This window comes from Tinamus guttatus, unplaced genomic scaffold, assembly GCF_059628265.1.
Source record: "Tinamus guttatus ecotype Peru unplaced genomic scaffold, ASM5962826v1 Tinamus_guttatus_pri_ptg000079l, whole genome shotgun sequence".
Lineage (NCBI taxonomy): Eukaryota > Metazoa > Chordata > Aves > Tinamiformes > Tinamidae > Tinamus > Tinamus guttatus.
Genome location: NW_028288613.1, coordinates 4842197 through 4861895, shown reverse-complemented (window position 1 = coordinate 4861895; position 19699 = coordinate 4842197). Strand labels below are relative to the sequence as shown.

Below are 19699 nucleotides of genomic sequence, written 5' to 3'. Positions count from 1 at the left end.
GCTGGCAGGTAGAGCTGGTACAAGACCCCACAGCCGCTCCACTGGGCTCGGCACCATGTGGGTCTGAGGGGTGCAAGGAGGCCCAACCATGGAGCTGAGTCCCCTCCGGGCAGGTAGCGCTGAGGGGCTGCAGAGCCGCCGTGGTGCACGGAGAGGGGTCCCTGCACTCAGCATCGGAGTGGAGATGGGAGAGGGGCTGAGGCAGGAATCTTCCACCCCCAGGCCTCCAAGCAGAGCCTACCCACTCCATGAAAGTGTCTCCCACACTGCTGCCAAGGTGTTTCCTCATCAGGGCCCTTTCCAAGGGGCTCCTCCCTGTGTGGCAGCAGATCACCCAGGCATGTGTCTGTGCTGGCCCACGGTGCCCTTTCCTCTGCTGCCCCCCGGCGGCTCCTTCCCTTCCCTTCCCTTCCCTTCCCTTCCCTTCCCTTCCCTTCCCTTCCCTTCCCTTCCCTTCCCTTCCCTTCCCTTCCCTTCCCTTCCCTTTCCTTCCTTTCTTCCTTTCTCTCTTCCCCATTTCCTTTTTCCCCTCTCCCCTCTCCCTTCGCCCTTCTCCCCTCTCCCTTCTCCCTTTTCTCTTCCTTTCCTTTCTCTTTCTCCTTTCCCCTTTCCTTTCTCCTTCCCTTTCCATTTCCCTTTCCTCTTCCCCTTTCCCTTTTTAGCACCAGGCACTGCATACTGAACTCTGTCACATGCAGAGCTTCAACTCTCTTCTCTCTGTCTCTAAATACACCATCTACTAAAACACGGCTTTGGCCCATTCAATTCTGTGAATATGATTTAAAAGACAAGACATTTTGGTCAAGATTTTGGCAGCATGCTGTGTCTCCTCATCCACCAACTAGTGGAACAGGTCTTTCACTGAACCAGCTGGACCTGTTCTCCTACACACAAAGAGTTTTGATCCGTGTGTATATTTGTGTTTGTGTTTATGCAGGTCTTTTGATATAACAGACCAAGGATGCTGGGCTGAGTAATCTCTGTTGCTCCACAGAGTGTAGCCAGCAAGCAGACAGCACTTGCTGTAGCATATGGAGGTTGTGCATCGCCCTTCGCTGAAAACAACCAAGGCTGGCATTAGGATAGTTACTAATTCTGGTTCACTGGTGCATGGACAAAATTCCCTTTGACTTCTACAGGGATAGGCTGGCAAATAAAAATGATTGGGTCCGGTATATGTTTTATACTGGAATATATTGCAATGGGTAGGAGAAAATGCAATGTGATGGTGAAGCAACACAACATAAGCAACTCAGGAAAATTATTATGACAAGAGTAACATGTAAAAAATAGGAAAAGCACATGGGAACTTATAAATATGTATGAGAAATGCCAGATCTCTTCTCCAAAGTGCTCATTGAAAGTAAAAGAAAGAAACAATCTCTATTTTGATTATAACCTAACTTTACAGCTGCTGATTCTCTGATCAGCATTTAGAACACTGGGATCCTAATCCACTTTGGCCATTAAGTAACATCAATTACAATTTCCCTTCATACTCCTCTCTGGATGCATTCAAAAAATAACAACCTTGGAGGAAAAAAAAATCCCTGTGAGGCTCTCACTATTCTAACTTCCTTACCATTCCTCTGGGCATGTTTCAGCTCCTCACCAAAGATGCGAAGCAGCGGCTGGGATGTCAAGGGGAAGGTGCAGCAGAGGTGAAGAGACACCCCTTTTTCAAGAGCATGAATTTCAAGCGGTTAGAAGCAGGAATGCTGGATCCTCCCTTTGTCCCTGATGTGAGTACAATGGAAAGAACCCCCCACTGACCCATTACAGATTTATTTCTAAAAAAATATCCCTGTCTTGGAGCAGCCATAGGACATTGTGGTGAGCAGTTAGCAGGAATGAGGAGGCTGTGGGGAAGAAGAGAACTGTTCTGTGGACATGTATGGGCGTACGAGTTCCCAAACTTATCCATAGGAGTAATAAAAGAAAAAAAAATACAATCTGAACCAGATGGCACTCATAAAAATCAGCAAAATCACATATATATATGTAGGTACACACGCAGAAGTGAGACCATAATTAAAAAAGACCAAAGCTCTGTGGAGCTGAGGAATTGGCTGTTTGTTATGAGGGGAGACACTCTTAGCAGAAAGTCCAAACCAAGCTCAGGTATCTGGCATCACCTAGGACAGAGGCCAGGGCCAAGATAGCATTTGGATTTTGTTAGCGTTCGTGGGAAATGGAACCTCCTTCCTCTGGTTTACACACCAGCCTTGCACATACTGAAAGTCTCGGTTACATTGGCAATAAGAAAACTTTCCACCTCATTGTGGCATGGGTCTCTATCCCAATGCACCAAATTATCTGGTTATTTTCCTCCTGGAGGCCCGTCTTTCTGGCTAGGCCTTCTATCCTTAAAGTTTCCATATGGCTGTAAGTAAACACTGCCATTTTAACATATTAACGCAAGTAACATCTTGGCAGCTTTCGTTCACATTGCTGTGAACTCAACCAAACCAAAGTGGTTTGAAAGCTACAAAAGTTTACTTTAGCTGCTCTGGTTTTGCTTTACGTTTTACTATGCGGCCTAGTTATTCCTGCCAATTAGCCCATGGTGTTATGACCTGCTTCAGTGGGATGAAACAGGAGACAAGCTACTATTTCTTTCTGATGTAGAAAATTAGAAAATTCTGGGCTCAAATTTGGGATTCGCCAGAGTGTGTTAAAAGCTTTACTGTGATATGTAAGGACTAGAAGGCACCTCTTATAGGTGTATTTGCTAAAGCAGAGGCACATAAATGTTTATGGATATTTCTTGGGAACTCAAGGGCTGACCCTAATTTAAAGTTCCTCGGCACTTCATCCATAGGTTTCCAAGTCTTTACTGAAGTCAGCTGAGTCGCCCAAAGCCATATAGCCAGTGGCAGAGGTTGTAATCCAACCCACACTATTCTGTCTCCACAAGAATTTTGTGGATTGCAGCCGACAGGGGGTGCGGATAGCTGGAGCCTCCAACAAAAATCTTTTCCAGCAGACATCAGTTTAATTGGTTTGGTCACACTGCTCGGTTCTAGGTAGAATGTTGCATAGTGGCTCCCCGGGCTTCAGAGCCATGTTACCTTGCAGAGAGAGCAACATTCAGCGTGTGCTAAAGTTCTCCAAGCCTGGGCAGTCCCACCAGCTGCCCCGTGGGTGCTGCTGTGCCTCAAAGGCCTGCACGCAACCACATGAACTACACCCATAACTTGGGACAAGTATTTCTGCTTCCTATGATGGATTGCTGGAATACAAGCTAAAAAGCAGTGTCACTGCAAAGAGTCCTGCCTGTCATCCCCCCCAAATTAAGTAGTTTAAAAAAGGTAAAGATGCTTGACTGTTTGTTTGAAGAGAGGCAGCCAAGTTAAGAGAGTTAATAGAGGTGATCCTGGACAGCTTCCAGCAGCTGAGCTATTAATAAAAACAATGGAAAAATGCCAAACCTCTTCTGTTTTCCTTAGCAATTAGTATACATTCCTTTAAAGTTTCAAGCTGCAAAACCTACAGCTCCCTGAGTGGAATGATACTTCTGTATGAGGTACCATTTCAGAGCTGTCTCCAGTGTGTCATTCAGAGACATTTCCATTTTTCTCTTGTCCCCTCTCCAAAAGAAAAGACTCCTGAAATATTGATTTTTTTTTTACTCTTTCTGTCCTTATTCCCTAACCGCTTAGCCATACGCTACATGGATGACTAAAACCCACTCTGTGCTGCTGCTTTAAGGACTTCAAAGTAGGATGCTTAACAAGCTTAAAGCCAAGTCAGCCTTTGATGATAAACATGCAGGCAGAGCAAGTCTAGAAAAGCAGGGTGCAAATAGTCACTTGTTGTTAGGCATTTTCACTTGACTGAATCCGTGAATAAAAGCACATGGTCAGATTCAGAAATATTTTTTCTCTGTTTTTTTTTTCTCTGCTGTGATAGCCCAGAGCAGTATATTGCAAGGATGTGCTAGACATCGAGCAGTTCTCCACAGTGAAAGGAGTAAACCTGGACCAAACAGATGATGATTTCTATTCCAAGTTTTCCACAGGATCAGTCTCTATTCCATGGCAAAATGAGGTAAGGATGTATCATAGTAAAATTAGCCCTATAAAACCCCTAACACAGATGGTTTAAGAGGAGCTGTACATTTCCAGTAATATATAGCTACCGGATAACTTGCCAAACTCTGATTCTTTCATAAGTTACAAATGGACTCTTTCAAGATCTATAATGTACCACAGATGTCAGGCTCAGGTGACTGTATCTGTTGGCTCTGCATAGCTGTGTAAATTGGCACGGATCCTACTGGACTTCCTTCTGGGTTTCCAGAGGCACTTTGACAACAGCCCTGGAGAACTCCCACAGGAGGGATGGCAGCCTTAGCGTGGGCCTCCTCCCCTCGTGACCCCATCTCACCCGTTGCTTTGCGTCTCCGGTGGGTCCCAGCTGCACCCGCTGGCTCTGGAGCTTGAACTGCTCCAGGGCTCTTGGTCTTGGGCCTTTGCTATCAAAACAGAGCCAGATGCTGAGATCATAAACCAAGGGCCACTCAAATGCCAGATCCCCTTGGTGGAGTGCAGCTAATAAATAGGATTTTGTGAGTGTGCCTCTTTAGCTAATATTCTCCAGAAAAAAAAAAAAAAAAAAAAAAAAGGAAAGAAAAAATATAGAAAGCTTTATCGGGCAACTTCTTATTAGAAGTCTGTCATCACCAATGTGCAAACGTACAGAGCAGGCCGAGCCTTTCTTTTTCCTATATCCCATTTAGCTCTCTAGCCACCAACAGGAATTCAGCTGTGAGCTCTCCTAACACGTAGCCAAGCTGTTAACAGAAGCTGCTGATCCTGTTCCTGACTTTGAACAACGTAGCACTGCTGGAAAATATGCAATGCTGATGGATTGTTTTTTTCTTTCTTTCTTTCTGTCTTTCTTTCTTCCTGTGTGTCACCAGATGATAGAAACAGAGTGTTTCAAAGAACTAAATGTGTTTGGACCAAATGGTACTATTTCACCAGACCTAAATAAAAGCTACCCCCCAGAGCCACCCAAGAAAGGATTGCTACAGAGAATATTTAAACGACAGGTGAGTTCTTTCATGGCTAACATGAGGAACCCTCCAATAGTCTAGATGCCCAGGGCCACAACCATGTCCTGTAGGTATTTCTGCTAAAAGAGCATTGTGCCTTACAGAAGGCTGGCTGTCATGGTTCCCTGGTAATTTCCTGACTAACACTGTGTGTCCCAGGTTTCCCGTCCACCTCTCGTGATTTTTTACCACTAGAAATGTCAGGATTATTCATCATGTTTGTTTTCAGTGCTTGAAAACTTCCCAAAGTATTTTTCAGTTGTATGCTAGGTTTCTTATTAAGCACATTTTAAAAATGGTTATATGTCTCTCATAAGTTTTCTTTATAATCCTTTGTTTTATGTGTTGAAAGAATAATAAAAATGTGGAAGTTGAGTGAAGTAGTCAAGGCAAGAAACCAAGCCCCTGGAGAGGGAGGTGGACGAGGGACTATGTGACATGCAGCTTTCCTGAGGCACCACGGTGACAATTGCAAATTCAGAGAACATTCTTAGATCAGTGTATTTCTATAGGGTCAAGGCTTTCCCTAAGCACTTGCAGGTATTCTCTGCGTTAGTCAGATTTAGCAGATACTGACGTTTTGCTGTGTATTGAATTGACACCTGGAGCTCAGTTGTATCATCTCTGCCTTTCTCAAGAACCCCCATGGTCTTCCTAACCTAGGGAGAGTACAGGTAAGAAAGTGAACAATATTTTACCTCCAGGGATCTTCAAACAGAAATCTTTCATTGCAGTTACTACAATAGAACCATAAAATGAGCAATACTGGGTAAAAGGAAAGCGTGGTATGTTTGGTGAATCTGATTGTCATTCTTTTCTTCCTTCTACAGCATCAGAACAATTCAAAGAGTTCTACAAATTCAAAGGCCAATTTAAATCACCACATAAATTCAAATCATGTAAGTTCAAACTCCACTGGAAGCAGCTAGTTCCAGCTGAGTTTTGTGAAACAACATGTTGCATCCTTCCTCTATGGAGCTTCTATGGAAGAGTGAGCATCCACCATTGAGTGGAAAGAAGAAAAAAACAAAAAGGATCTCCCTAAAATGGAGATTTTCCATCCATTCCTTCCAGTGGAGCCTCACATTTTAAGAAGAAATTTCCACTCAGGTCTGTTTTTGGAGGTGGCACTCAAGACTGTGTGAATCAAATTTGTCGATTTAGAACATTGCAATAGAAATTCAATGAACATGACTACTTGCACGTATTTAAATAGCATCATGCTAGAACTGAATTTTGTCTTTATTATTTTTAAAGGAAAGTTTTGTAAATTTCTCTATTGTCTCAGTTTACATTTTGTACATTTGTATTTAAATGAAAGTCAGACTTTGGAGGTGTATATTTTCCAAGCAGCAGCTGTAAAGCCATGTGTTTTAAGACATTTTTTTAAAAGAAAAAGAAATGTGACTCAAGACTTCCAGAGCCTCAAATGAGAAATTGTTCTTTTTAGCAAATCTAGAAAAATATTCATATTCCACTTTATCAGACTGGGTTTTATTGACATACATTTTTATGGAACAGTTTATTCTTAATTATTTTACATCTGTATATTTGGTTTACAGCAACACTGCATACATTTCTCCACTTCATTAATTTGTAATGTCTTGCATTAAATGTTAAAGGATACAGATAAGGCTTTGATGCATTTAAGAATACTACTTGCTATGCCTAAGGTTTGTCATGTTGTGGGACCAGCACAGATGAGATTTGCACTTACTTTTGTTAGATCATGATAAATCTATCTGGTTTAAAAGGGAACTCCGTTTTAAGCCCTTTTCCTTCACAGTTTTCATTTTTTTTTGCTGTTTCTAATGAGAGAAAGAACAAAATTGATTGAGAGGTGACCAGGAAGGCAACTGATCATTTGTTTTTCAAGGACTTGAAACTTGCACCCATTGAAGTAAGAGCAAAATTCCAAGTGATTTCAGTGTTACAGTTTGAAGTTCAGGGAATTTGCACTGTTGCTTGTATCTAACAGGTAGCAAGAGAGAAATTCAGCAGTCTGTGTTGTTCTGACCGTGAGATTCATGTCAGCTTTCTGGAGCTGTGCTGTGGAGGTTCAGAATGGGATCTGACCTGCTTATGTCTCATCACATCTATTTTTCTTTTACCTGTCTCCATTTTTGAGCAGTGGTAGAACCTGTAGGTTGTGTCTGCACTTAGGGTTCTTTTATGTGTGAAGTGTCGTGTTGAACACACCATGGCTCATCCCCTCAATTAAGTCCTCAACTAAATTGAGTAAAATGTCAATTATGAAATAATAGCTCCCACTTCTGGCTAAATCATTCTCTGTTGAGGATCCTGTAACCAATATGGAAAATATTCTTCCCGTTAGTATAAATATGATCAGTCAGAGCAGTCGCAGTACCTCAGGCACCAGAAGTATGTTCTTCTCAAGCAGATTAATATCTATTATTAATAATGCCAGATCAGGTATAAATTATCATTGCTTCCCTTCAAGTTGAATTGCAAGAACTGTGTCCCCAAGTGCAGACAAGGTCTACATAGTCCATGTTCTGTAAAACAGGGTGATTCAACATGCTCTTTATGATGTTGCCTAGACTGGACTGATCGTTTTATACTTCTCAGTCAACAGGGAGCATCTGATGGTCATCCTGGTGTGTCTGACGGATAGTGCTGCTGTCCTTGGCCATGAGGAAGCACTGTTCCAGCAAAAGTCTAAGTAGACAAAATTCCTCAGACAAAATATCTTTAGATATGTTCTCTCTGGCCAGTGCAGAAAGGAAGAAGATGTGGGTTAGTAGTGTCAAAGCTGTGAATGAGAAAGTGATGTGAATTACTAAAACAGCCGTGGGGAGAGAAACAGCACAGGGTCAGAGCTGGTGTAAACAGAAGAAAGACTAAGAAGGGAAACAGGGCACCTTGATCAGAAGCAGCAGGGTGTGTGGAGGAAAGCATGCATCATTCCAAAAGCTCCCAGATTTCCTGGGCATTGGTAGACATGCAGGAAAGCTCTGTAAATGTGCCATAATGCCACTGAGAATCCTTCCCCTTCCTGGTTCAGGTCGCAGGAGATCCTTGTGCCCAGGGCAGGTGGTGCTCACCACTCTCCTATGTCAGATGTTGGCAGTGCAGATCTTAGGCGAGGTGCAAGATCGTAGGGAGGCAGGAAGAGATGAACATTTGGAGTAATTTTCTCTCCGGATCAGCTATAGCCTATAATAGTTTCAGAAGGGAAATAAAATACTGCAGCATGTGCCTATATGCTGCACTAGCATATATTTCAATATATGCCTGCAGCATATATGTGTGTCTATAGAGGCCTGTTAGCTCTGGATCTGTTCTCATAGCCTGCTGTCAAACACCAAGAACCCGACAGTCATTTTAGCGTGCTGTGGGTAAAGACACACTTGCTCTGGGACAAGCTTTCTTCAGGGACACGTGGGACCTCCCCTGATCTCCAGAACTGGAGGTGAGGGTGAACGCGCAGCTCGTAGCCAAACCACGGCTGTGGGTCAGTGCACGTGGGACGTGTGAGCTCCCGGCCAGCAGCCCCGTGTGCGGGGTGTCCCAACGGGCTCCGTGCCGGGCACAGGCGCTGGGCACGGGGCTGCCGGGCGGCTGCTGAGCACAGGACTAAGCTCCTGCTCCACCACTGCCGTTACCTGAATTTGCAGCAACAGAGAAGCATGTTCTCCCATCAGAAAAATGTGGCTTATATTATCTACCCACCATTCTGGGGGAGAGAAAAAAGGAGTTATGGGAAGGCTGAGTGCATGTTTCATGTTTCCCCAGTGTTTCATGAGATAAAGCTGATAAGACCACAGCTTTTCACCCAAGAGTTTCATTTGCTTCATGATTCATTTTCGGCATGTTAGCAGTTTGTCACATGAAGACAAAATTTTCTTTTGTCTTTTTTTTATCGTCTCCCATTTGGGAAATAAAATCCTAATTATAACAAATCCTTTATTGAAATTGGGTGAACAAATCGCAAATAGATTGTACATGGCCATATACCTCCTAGATGCTCAGCCTTAACTAGCGGTGGATGATTTTTTGAAAAGGCAGCAGTGAGTGGTAGCAGATAACATGGTGATTGGCCGTGGAGGCTCCCTGTCAGCGTGGCTGTAGGCAGGATTCCAGGTTTGTGCCCTGGGGAACATCCGTCCTGTGGCGGGGATCCCTCCTGCTGTCCTCTTCAGCACCCCTAGGACTGTAGCAGTAGGAACACGAGGACAGCACAAAATCCTAGAGTGGACAAGAACTGTGTTCTGTGAGTCCCAAGCGCTTGTAATCCTTGGAGGAGGTTATTCCATGGCTGAATAGCTGGAATCATCAAGATTAAATGGAAGAAGGTTTCCTATGTCCTGCTTGTGCTAGAGAGGCAACCCTGCAATCAAGTCCCAGCCCTTGTGGAGCAGAGAGTGAGTAAAGGGGAAGACAGACAGAACCAAGGAGGAGGTTTCCTGCCATTTCCCTGAAGTGTCGCTATCCTGCCCACAAAAATTTCAGCAGGATCATGCTGAAGGGAGGGCAGTGTTGTGACTTGTCGTGACTTTCAGGACTTGAGAGATACAATCAGTATCACACGTCATAGTGCTGACAAACTGGGAATCTATTGGTCAAGATTCACCTACAATAGCAAACTGTGCAGTTTTGTTGTTGTTATTCCGCTCACCTCACACCCAAGACCAGAATAGTCCTTCCCTTCCTTTGTGTGACCAGGTGCACTTGGACTTTGTCTCTGTGGAGTCAAATACGTCACTGAAAAAACACCACGGGTGTTCAGAAGTCCTGAAAAAAAGATAGGCTCCTAATTTCATCATACAATCCTGAAGAGCATTTAGGAGGGAATGTGCAATATTTTGATTCAGCATGTATAATTTTTGAGGTGGCTTTGCGCATAACAAAGGAGGAGAAAGGAGTAGTTGTTTAATAGCTTTCCAGACTGATTTATTTTCTGTATCAGCTTCCAATTACAGTACAGTTTCTTTTGAAAAATGTGCAAATTAAGATCTGGTGGTTTATTTTAAAAAGACTGATGAACAAATAGAGCTCTTTCTTTTTAATAACTGGGAAACTCTGCATACTGATCCTGACTTGTGCAAATAAGTCTGTTACTTTTAAAGCCTTTGCTAAGTAATCAAAGTAAGAGTTGAAGGAGCAAGTAGGTGCCCATGCAGCCTGGATGATCAGCTCTTCGCAGATCAGTGTTCCCTGAATCTGAATCTTATCATTCTTATCACAGACTTTAATGGAAGAGCAATAAACAAGGTGCACATCTTTATAGCGTAGCTGCTTCTGGGACATCCATGGAATGGGTGGTTCAGATTTGGCCCATGAAACCTGACTTCATTGTGGAAAACGTGTGGCTGTTTCAACCTCTTGTCCATAGTTATTTGTGACTGTTTTCTGTTCAGATTTGTAATACTAACTTGTTAAATACCTTAGTAAAAATGAGATCATTTCCATATTGAAAAAATGGATTTTGCTTTGAATGAACATTCTTGGGTTAGTCTACCTCTTGGGATCCAGACCATCTTCCTTAATGTGTGTAGTGTGAAACCCAAAAGGACCTGCAGAAGCTCAATGAATAAAATCAATCGATCCCGAGGTGCCAGGGGTTGTGATCACAAAAGCACCATTTGGCCTTCTTGTCTGGCTCAGAGAGACCCAGTGGTGACCAGATAAAAAGGTTCTTCTGCTTCGGATGGTCCTGCCCTGTCTCAGGCTGAAGGGAGGTATATTTGGCTGTGAAGACTGGGAGAAGCTGTTTCCATTCAGTGTCTGCATGGAAAACAGAAGATTCCAAAGTTATCAGTGTCAAATTTTCCATAAATCCAATCTGGAGTTTAAAATGCTGTCAATCATTTACAACAGGAGTAAGAACTACTAGCATGAACTTGAGAGAAAGAGTGCAAAAGTCTAAAACGATTCTTCACTTTGTGTGCTGGGTAGGAGACCATCTCTCTTAGAAATACTTAATATGATTTATGCCATCCACCTGGTAAGACCTTTCTGTCTTTACCTGCAAAAAGAAAAGAGAAAGAAATTGGTGCAGAGTTACTTTGCATATTGTTTCCTCTAGGGAAATCACTGAAGAAGGGGAAAGCCAATGTCGTGCTCCAGTATTGTGTCCTCATGTCCCCAGAGAGCTCTGTGATAATCCAAATACAAGATGCTGCTGCTGGATCAGCTGAGCTAGAGTACTGTCAAATGGATTTTATGGAAGAAATCATTTTAAAGAGATTGCAACCTATTCAGTAAAATGAATATTGTTGCCTGCGCAGAAGTATTCTCCTTGATATTGTATCGGAGCCAGAAGCAGGGGATTGTATTCCTATCCTGCCCTGTTCTTCTTTACTGCCCTGGGCAAACCTCTGTGCAATTTTGTTTTCCAGTTCTTACACATGGAGTGATGCTCTCTATCAATGGAAAGCACTTTGTAGTCTATGCATACAGCAGATCAATATTAACTTTTTTTATTATAAGCGAAATAGGTTTGATCGAGCTCTTATTTACATGACTCTAGGGAGATGACTCTTGTAAATACGGGTTCTTTTCAGTTATTGGTTTGTTAGAGTTCCTCGGCCATGCTGAAAGGGGATGCACTTCACTTCTGTAAAGACACCTCCGACAGAAGATGGCAGTGCAAATGTTCCAGTAGTCATTTCTTATTTAAGAGCTAGCTACTAATTGCAGCAATGACACAAACATTTCCTCTTTTTTATGTTGGAAATAAGCAGTGATGAAGAAGGGAAGCAAATAACATTCCCTTGTTCAGCTTCACATTTTTTTCCTTTTTTGGCCAAACCTGCAACAGAATTTCTAGGTGTCAATGAAGTGAAATGCTGTGTACAGTCACAATGATGCACGAATGGTAAACACCGGATCAACTCACTGCCAATCTATGGAAATGAAAGAAGTAACCACATTCCTGGGATGAAAGGACTGCGGAGGGGAAGTTCCAGGTTTTCTGGCACGTCTCAGGCCAGTGAAGAAGATTCAGTCCCAGCAAGAAGTATTTCAGATAGTGGCTGGATGACAAACGTGTTTTCCTTCCTCATCACCCCGCAGCCCAGTATGTTTATTAGCCAGCTCAAATGAATTATTCCGTGTGCAATTTCCCTTGATTGCATTTCTTTTAAATACTGGACACGCTTGTAAAAGACTTGACATTTTAGCCTTTTGAAGGTGAAGGATGTAAAAACTTTATTTTGTGTTTCTGAGCAATGTAGATAGACCTAAAGATTTCATGAACTATCATGTGGTTGCCCATATTTGACTAATAATTAAATTGTAAAATTGCCGTTTCATATTAGGGTTAGTCTTTTCACCTGCTTTGAAAATTAAAAATCATATTTGGTATATGAACATACACAGAATATCCTTCTGATTGAATTTCAAGAGCATATCCAGGATTCAATGTGTTTAGGCACTTCTAATACTGTAGTCATAAGAAGAGCAGACACTTCTAAAGCGATGTTAAAAGCTGTCTTTCATAACTGAGTCAACAAATCATTTTCATGATAAATTAAAGCAAATGTTTTCAATTAGAAGAACTAGTGGCTGTTGGTATTGTACAAAAAAAATCATTCTAGTATCCAAAGGGTTAGAGGGTTGGGGGGGATGTTTGGTTTTGTTTCTCTTTCCAGGGAGATCGTTAACATTGTTTGATGAAACTAGATTCATTTTGAGATTGTTACTGAAGATAAAGGCTTCTGTGTTCTATGGCTGCTTGGATTCTTCGTACATAATGTCCTAGTAATGTCACAGTGCTGCTGTATCTAGATCAAACCACTGTTTTGATTGTTTTTTTGGCTTTGTTTTTTTTAATAAATTCCTTAATTTAAATACATGAAAATGATATGTTTTGCTTTTACAAGACATATTACGAGACAAACTGAGCTTCCTCCTGGGAGCTTCAAGCTATTTCAGTGGGAATGGGATGCATCTTGCTAGATGCCTTTGTGGCTCTGTGTTTTTTAATAACACTTTTTCTTTTCTGCTCCCTCGTATCTTCATGGAGATGGAAGGACCTGAAAGATACATCAAGGTTGTAACTAACTCCGAGGCATTTCAGTTTCTCAGCTGCAAACAGGGCTGTGCCCTTCCTGTTCCTTACATAGGATGCACTACAAGGTGCCAGACAACACAGTTCTTTACAAACTTAAAAATAAGTACCCAGGACAGAATGATAAAATCACTTGCAGGCACTGGAAGACACGGACTGTTTTTAAAGTGAGCAGTGGCTGCTTTATGAAGCCCTATGGAGTAGTTTGCCTAAACTCCAGTTAAGCAGAGCAAGAAAACAACAGCAGATCTCTACAAAGTGCTTTTCACTGCTCTGCACACAAAGGATCCAGAACAATTAGCTGCAAAATCACCAGCAGGAACGTGGTGCAGTTGCTTTTGTTTAAGAGGAAAAAGAGTTTTCTAAGAGGCATAAACATTATTTGTGCAAGGCTGCAGGTGGCAGAGAGTTTGTATCAGGTCTCACAAAATAACGTGAGAACAGCTTACGTCCAGCAGCTAAACTCAGTAAAACCCAAGGTAATAAAATACATAAATGCAGGTTATGTATATTAATGCCTTCCAAACAAACCCCTTTTTTTTTTTCACAAGATTTTAACCGAGAGAATCTGAGGTGAAATTTTACCACTCCTGTAGTAGTACTTAAGAGAAAGACCAGCAAGAACCACCTCATCCCTGCTCCGTTACGCGGCGCCGCGTCTCGGTTTGGGCAGGGAGCTTTGACCACTGCCCCTGCAGTTGAGCAATTCTGACAGCAGGAATTTGCAATTCGTGCATTAATTCCACCCATTGCCATTACTTGGTACCTCATATTAAGAAAAAGAAAAAAAAAGAAAAAAAGCAAAGAGAAACGTTCACTCAAACTGTTACTGTAAGGAGGAATTTATTGCTAATGATACCACAGCCTGTAGTGCTTTTGCTACTAAACTTGCAATAATTACCTGGCTTTGGATTGGATATTCATACAGTGCGCTGTAGAATTAAACACTGACATTTCATATAATAGAAAACTTCATCTGCAGCTGACATTTATGTGCTTAGATGACACTATAAACAATAATTCTATTGTTAAACAACACACATTTTGTAGTTCAGATTCCGTTAGGAATTTGCTGTCATGGTCTCCATGTACATTAGGAAGGAAGGACCTTCACACACGTAGGAAACCAGGACGCTTCTCTGACACTAAATACCTTTTCTTAAGGCATGTTAAGAATTCAAGTAATATGTGCATGTGTTTAAAATACTAGTACCTCTATATACAGCAATTTGAGATATTTCTCAATTATAAATACTCTTTGTGGAAGATAACTGATGACAAAGATGGCCAATGTGAGTCAAGAACACAAAATGGGAGAACACTTCCTCCCACAAAGACGCGTGTTTCTGTGTCACACGTGCACGGACACACACGAACGGCCTGAGTCAGAATGTCCTGAACAGGAACAATTTTTCTTGGTTTTGAGGGCTCCCCGAATTGCTGCAGCTACTGGAGCTCTTTTTTCTGCAGGAATGTCTCCAATGGAGCAATGATGTGCATTGTGAAAATGTCCAAGCAGCCACTCTTGTAGAGGGCCAAGACCTTCTGCGTTTCCTCCTGCTCGTGACACTCTAACGCTGCTCTGTTGGCTGGGGGGCCAGGCCTGCAGGACGCCTCGGTTTTCTTGCCGTGTCCGGTCGGTGTCGCAGCGCTGCAGCTGCTCCTGCGCCGACCGCCGCCGCGGGCGCTGAGCGGGGCCTGCTTCTCGCCACCAAACCCCCTGGGCCTCCTGCTTGCTCTCCTGCTTTCATAGTTCCTGAGCTCCGTTAGCCTCTCTTCAAAATACTCGTGCAGCGGTTTGTCACGGAAGCCACCGCTGGGGGTCTGGTAGCCCGTCAAGGAGCTTCCCGAGGAGCCGCCCAAGAAACGCACGGACGAGGCTGCGTTTGGACGAGTGCTGAGCCGTGCTGAGGAACTCTCCTCTCTCCTCACATCCCAGAAGGGTGGGCTGCAGGCTGGAGCTCCTGAATAACGTATTGATAACTGCAGAAAACACACACAAGGGAGAGACAGGGTTGGGGCAGAAGGAAGAAGGGAGTCTCAATTAAAATGTGCTGGTTAAGCAACAAAAGGAAATTAGTTTTATGATTCCAATTAGTATAGAGGTTAGGGAAGGTTTTAGGATCAAAACTCCCTGAAGATCTTGGTATTTGGTATCAGTCCCTGGAACAGAAGCCTGTTGGCCTGAGGTTAAGCAATGCTGAACATTTACCTGCCCTACAACTAGAATTTCATGTAGCCTTTTTAAAACTCAAGTTTTCCTCAGATATTGCCCAGGCCATCTGTATTAACAAACTTCAGGGTGATCCTTTTCAGATCTCATCAGCCTATAGTTCCTTTTTCACATGATCAAAACAGATGGTCCTTTTGACAGATCTTCTCTTTTTTCTTTCCCTACTCCCAAAGTTGTTTAACTTTGCTCTGAATCACAGTATATTATTATAAGAATTACAGTTTTTACATAAAATGTGTTTCCATAACATAAAACTATGAGTTTATCGTTATCTTAAAAGACATCATAGAAGTGTTTGAAATTTTCACCTCCCTTCCTGTCATTTAATGCCCATCTCCCTGGTAACCAACCATTTTGATGCCTGAATTACCTGAATAATCAAAGATCCTGATCCAGCTCCCATTATGATCGGGGGTGTCTTTTTGTGGATTTCAGGGGAAAATCCTTACCATTTTATTTAGTTTGAGGGAATCAATGAGTCTCAAATAAATATGCCAGAAATTCACGATGTAAGATTGCCTTTGCATGTCCATACTTGTGCTCCTGGGGTTTTCAAAATTGCTGCTCTACCTTTTCTATCGATCTCACACCTATGCTAAGACACTGCAGCCTGTTCCAAGCTCACAGGAGCAACAGCAAGTTCGACTGCATTCATGGCTTCCACTGAAATTTTTTTGCTATTCAGCTCAATGGAAGAACTGCTTGGCATTATGTTAATGTTTCTAGTTTTTTTTTTTTTTTTTTTAAGACATAATTGTATACAGACAATCTACACAGCAGGATCATAGAAAGTTTTGCAATCATTTTTTATCCCTGACAAAGTTTTTGGTATCAAAACCACCCTATCACTCACGCTGTTCTGCACAGCTGTTACACAAGCTCGAGGCCGTGCTGGGGGTTCAGGCCCAAGGCCCTGGCTGAGCAGGGCGCTCCATCCTCAAGCTCTGCCGTGTTGCTTATTCCTGACAAATAAAAAGCACCGGCTGCAAACCAGGGGCAGTAGGTTGGACAGGCCACGTAAACTGAGATGTAACCAAGTTTTTGACCTCTAACTATTCCATCATATTCTGGAAGATATCCACCGAAACTGGTGGTTATGCCTAGAGTGACTTCACTTTTAGATTAAATTAGGTAATTCAAAAGGAATAAAATTTAATGAAGAGTAATCCTTACCTCAAACCTTAATAAAAAAACATTTAAAGCAAATCTCAACTGATAATGAAGTGGAAGAAAAATCTTTCAAGCTTTTAAGCTTTTTTATACCAAGACTCAGCCCAAAACATAGTATCACATCAAATAACAACTTACCAGGCAATAGGGAAATGCCTCTATCAGAAAAAGAGGTGGTAGTTACCGTACATTCCAAAGAGACTCTTTGCATACAAACCTTGATGTCCTGAACGCCTGGGTACTCGGGGATGGCAGGCAGGGCACCCCTGCTGACACTGCCAGACCTTGGCTTCCTCATCCTGCGGGGGCACCCGGCCTTCCTGGAGCAATGGAATTCTCCCAGATCAGCTGGATTTTCCCTGGATGTTGTCCTTTACATATGTTTTTGAGGCAGGTGCCTCCATTTCAGCACAATTCAGGGGAGTTTAGACGCTGCCGCGCAGTCCCACACCAGCGAGTCCCTCGAAAGCTGCACGCTGAGACCCGGCACACGCAGCGGTCAGTCTCGCCCCGGGCCAGCACAGCTCGTGCTCTGCTGGATTTTTGGAGATCTCCGGCACGCGATGCCTTCGCTGAGGCTGGATTCCCTGAGCCCGTCCCTGCTGTATTTATCCCGTGACAGCTCTTCACAGCAGGGCGGTAAACCCCAACCACGCACGCAAACGCGTCCCGGCAGGGAATTTGCAGGGATTACCAGGCTGTCCCGTCTGTCACGAGCTCTCACGCGGTCACCGCAGCCGAACGTGACTGCTGACGCGGCAGCAGCTAAAGACGATCAGCGGCCACACGCAGGGGTTGTCACTCGGCTGACGTTGGAGCGGGCGGATCGCTGCCCTCCGAACACGTATTCCAAGATCTGCAAAACGTTAAGGGCTTCTGCTCACTGAGGAACTAGGTAAGTAAAGCCAATTAACCAACCTGCTAAGAGAGACAGTGTAAACAGCTGCAGAAAAATAAAAATAAATTAAAAGGCACTTCCAAGAAATGGCCCCTGGACTTCCTCCATGAGGTGGAGACGGCCCTGGGGAGCTGACGCAGCGCAGGCTGCCTTGCTGTTTGTGTAGCTGGTCTGCGTGGACCTGAAGAGGGATGAACGGCCCTCGGCCAGCCTGGCACTGCTGCAGGTTTGGCAAGAGGCCATGGAGAGAGAGAGCTTCCTTTCAGCCAAAGCTTTGAGAATGTTCACAGTAAGGACCAATACGTACCCTGAACAGCCCCCAACCTAAATAATACACATTATTTAGGGAGAAACAGGCCTATATTTTTGATGGAAAAATAAGTGAATGGCATCTTCTGCTGGAGCAGTCCCAATAACGGGTCATCACACCCGGTACCGGGCTCTCGTGTCCATGGCACCAGTATGAGGCCTGGGAGCGGTCCTGCCCCGCGGTAGACGACAGCCACTCTCTTCATTACAACCTCCCCAAGGCACTGCAGGGAACGTGGTGAAACTGCAGGTTCTTCTCCCGCAGCTCGGCCCCTGGAAGGAACAAGTGCTGCCACTCGAGGGAGTCCACTCAAAAGCCAGGGGGCTAAAAGTACCTTCTGGAGCCTTCTAGTCACACAGGGACTTTACCCCAATCTTGTGGTGCTTTTCAAACCAGCTGAGCTGCTGCTGCTCTTTGCAGTGTTACTGTTTTCAATAGCAGCTTCAGGTGGCATCTCCTGCCGTTTTGAGGATAACACCTCCATGGCAGGAAGGGGTGAACACCCATGTTTGCACCACACACCACCGAGCGAGGAAGGCCTGAAGGGGCTCAGAAGCCCTCAGCCTGCTCCTAGGTCACCTCCAGGGCATCCGTAAATATCTGCACGCACGTATTCAGATCACTGGCTGTGAGCTGAAAAGGGCTTGGGATCTTAGCCATGAAACCAGCTGGATTCAGGTTGGTGCTTTGGACCATCAGACAGATGGCTGCCCAGCAGGCCCAGGGCAAGAGCAACATCCACCTCGCTCATGGGCAAAGGCCTAAGTGAAGAATTTATGAAAACGGCTCCCTCCAGACATTCAAGATGCAAATTCAGATACACAGCACCACTCTCTGTCCCTGGCGTTTCTTATCTGAGAGGAAGATGGTTCTCATGCAAATAGCAAAGCTCTCGGTTATGACTGCCCATCAATACCTCCACACCTATACAGCGAATAATGATCTGTGTCCATACGGAGAAGCTGCACCCAGGGTCAAACCCCAGGCTCAGAGCAGCAGTTTGCACGTAGAGGGGTCACAGCACTGACCAGGTAATGTATGTGTGAGTCACCCTGGTGCAGTCCTGCTGATTCGTGTTGCTCTACACATAACGGTACCTTAACACATAAGCATAGTGTGGTCTGAGTAGTTGTACCTGAGGAACATTAAAAGATCATTAACAAGGTTTCTTAGCACCATATTTCCCTCCAAAAATGTCTCCTAGTCCAGTTTAGCAGGAAAAAAAAAATACATATATATGTATATGTATATACATATGTATATGTATATATATGTATATATACACACACACAACATATATATATATATATATATATGTATATATACACCTGCCTCCGTGTAGGCAGATGGGAGCTGGTTGGCTTAAAATCCTAAAATCGGTCTTAAAATCTTCAAGCCAGGTCACCTCATCCAGGTCTAAATTGCTTCAGACACGCAAAGCCAAGCAGTGTGAAACTGGCCTGGAGGCAGAATGTGTCTTCCCCTACAAGGAGAAGGGAGAGAAAAAATACAGGAAAACAGGAGTGAAACTAATTTCACTTGTGACAGAGCGAGTTGTTATTTTACAGATCATGCTGATCATGGCACTACCCACAGTTGTCATTTGATTCACAGAAATAAGAATTGTGCAAATTAGCTGCTGTTGACACAGCTGCTGTAGGAGCAGTGATCTGTCGTCACCGTGCAGCCTTTGCAGGGGTCCTGCAAATAAATGCAGCCGTTATTGTAGAAACAGCAAAGAGTTCTCTCCTTCTGTTAAACTTGCAGCCTGAAAGCATCTAATTATCCAAATTCATTCCCTCTTCTCCACTGGAAGCGTTTGCCCCGTGGAAGTGAGACACCAGCAGCTTTTCATCTGTAATTGCTCGCTGTGCTTAATGAGTACGAGCGCGCTCCACACAACCTGCTGCTTCCATGGCCCTTTAACGAAGGTCCCACATCCCTGTTTTAAACACCGGTTCTCATTCCGCTCCCGCAGTCCAAAATCAGGACTC

General features: G+C 43.7%; 2 protein-coding genes across 3 annotated transcripts in view; one reads left to right on the top strand and one right to left on the bottom strand.

The window, feature by feature from the left end:
• Positions 1–6300, top strand: part of GRK5 (G protein-coupled receptor kinase 5) — a 150964-nt gene extending 144664 nt beyond the window's left edge. For both annotated transcript variants that reach the window (XM_088520087.1, XM_088520088.1), the window contains 4 exons: positions 1605–1742; positions 3913–4050; positions 4925–5056; positions 5890–6300. In XM_088520087.1, coding sequence (XP_088376213.1) covers positions 1605–1742; positions 3913–4050; positions 4925–5056; positions 5890–5988 — 507 coding nt within the window. In that variant the 3' untranslated portion in view covers positions 5989–6300. The remainder of the gene's footprint in view (positions 1–1604; positions 1743–3912; positions 4051–4924; positions 5057–5889) is intronic.
• Positions 6301–14540: 8240 nt separating this feature from the next.
• Positions 14541–16795, bottom strand: LOC148595656 (uncharacterized). The gene is made up of 2 exons (XM_088520006.1): positions 16715–16795; positions 14541–15077 (listed from the first exon to the last, which is right to left on the bottom strand). The coding sequence occupies exons 1-2, from the start codon at positions 16793–16795 to the stop codon at positions 14541–14543; spliced, it is 618 nt and encodes a 205-aa protein (XP_088376132.1).
• Positions 16796–19699: the final 2904 nt, after the last annotated feature.

Excerpts from the sequence above, each read along its gene's own strand:
- LOC148595656 (XM_088520006.1), bottom strand. The coding sequence starts at position 16,795 with ATGAGGAAGCCAAGGTCTGGCAGTGTCAGCAGGGGTGCCCTGCCTGCC. Across the intron at positions 15,078-16,714 it reads CAGGCGTTCAGGACATCAAG|TTATCAATACGTTATTCAGG; the intron begins GTTTGTATGCAA and ends TGTTTTCTGCAG.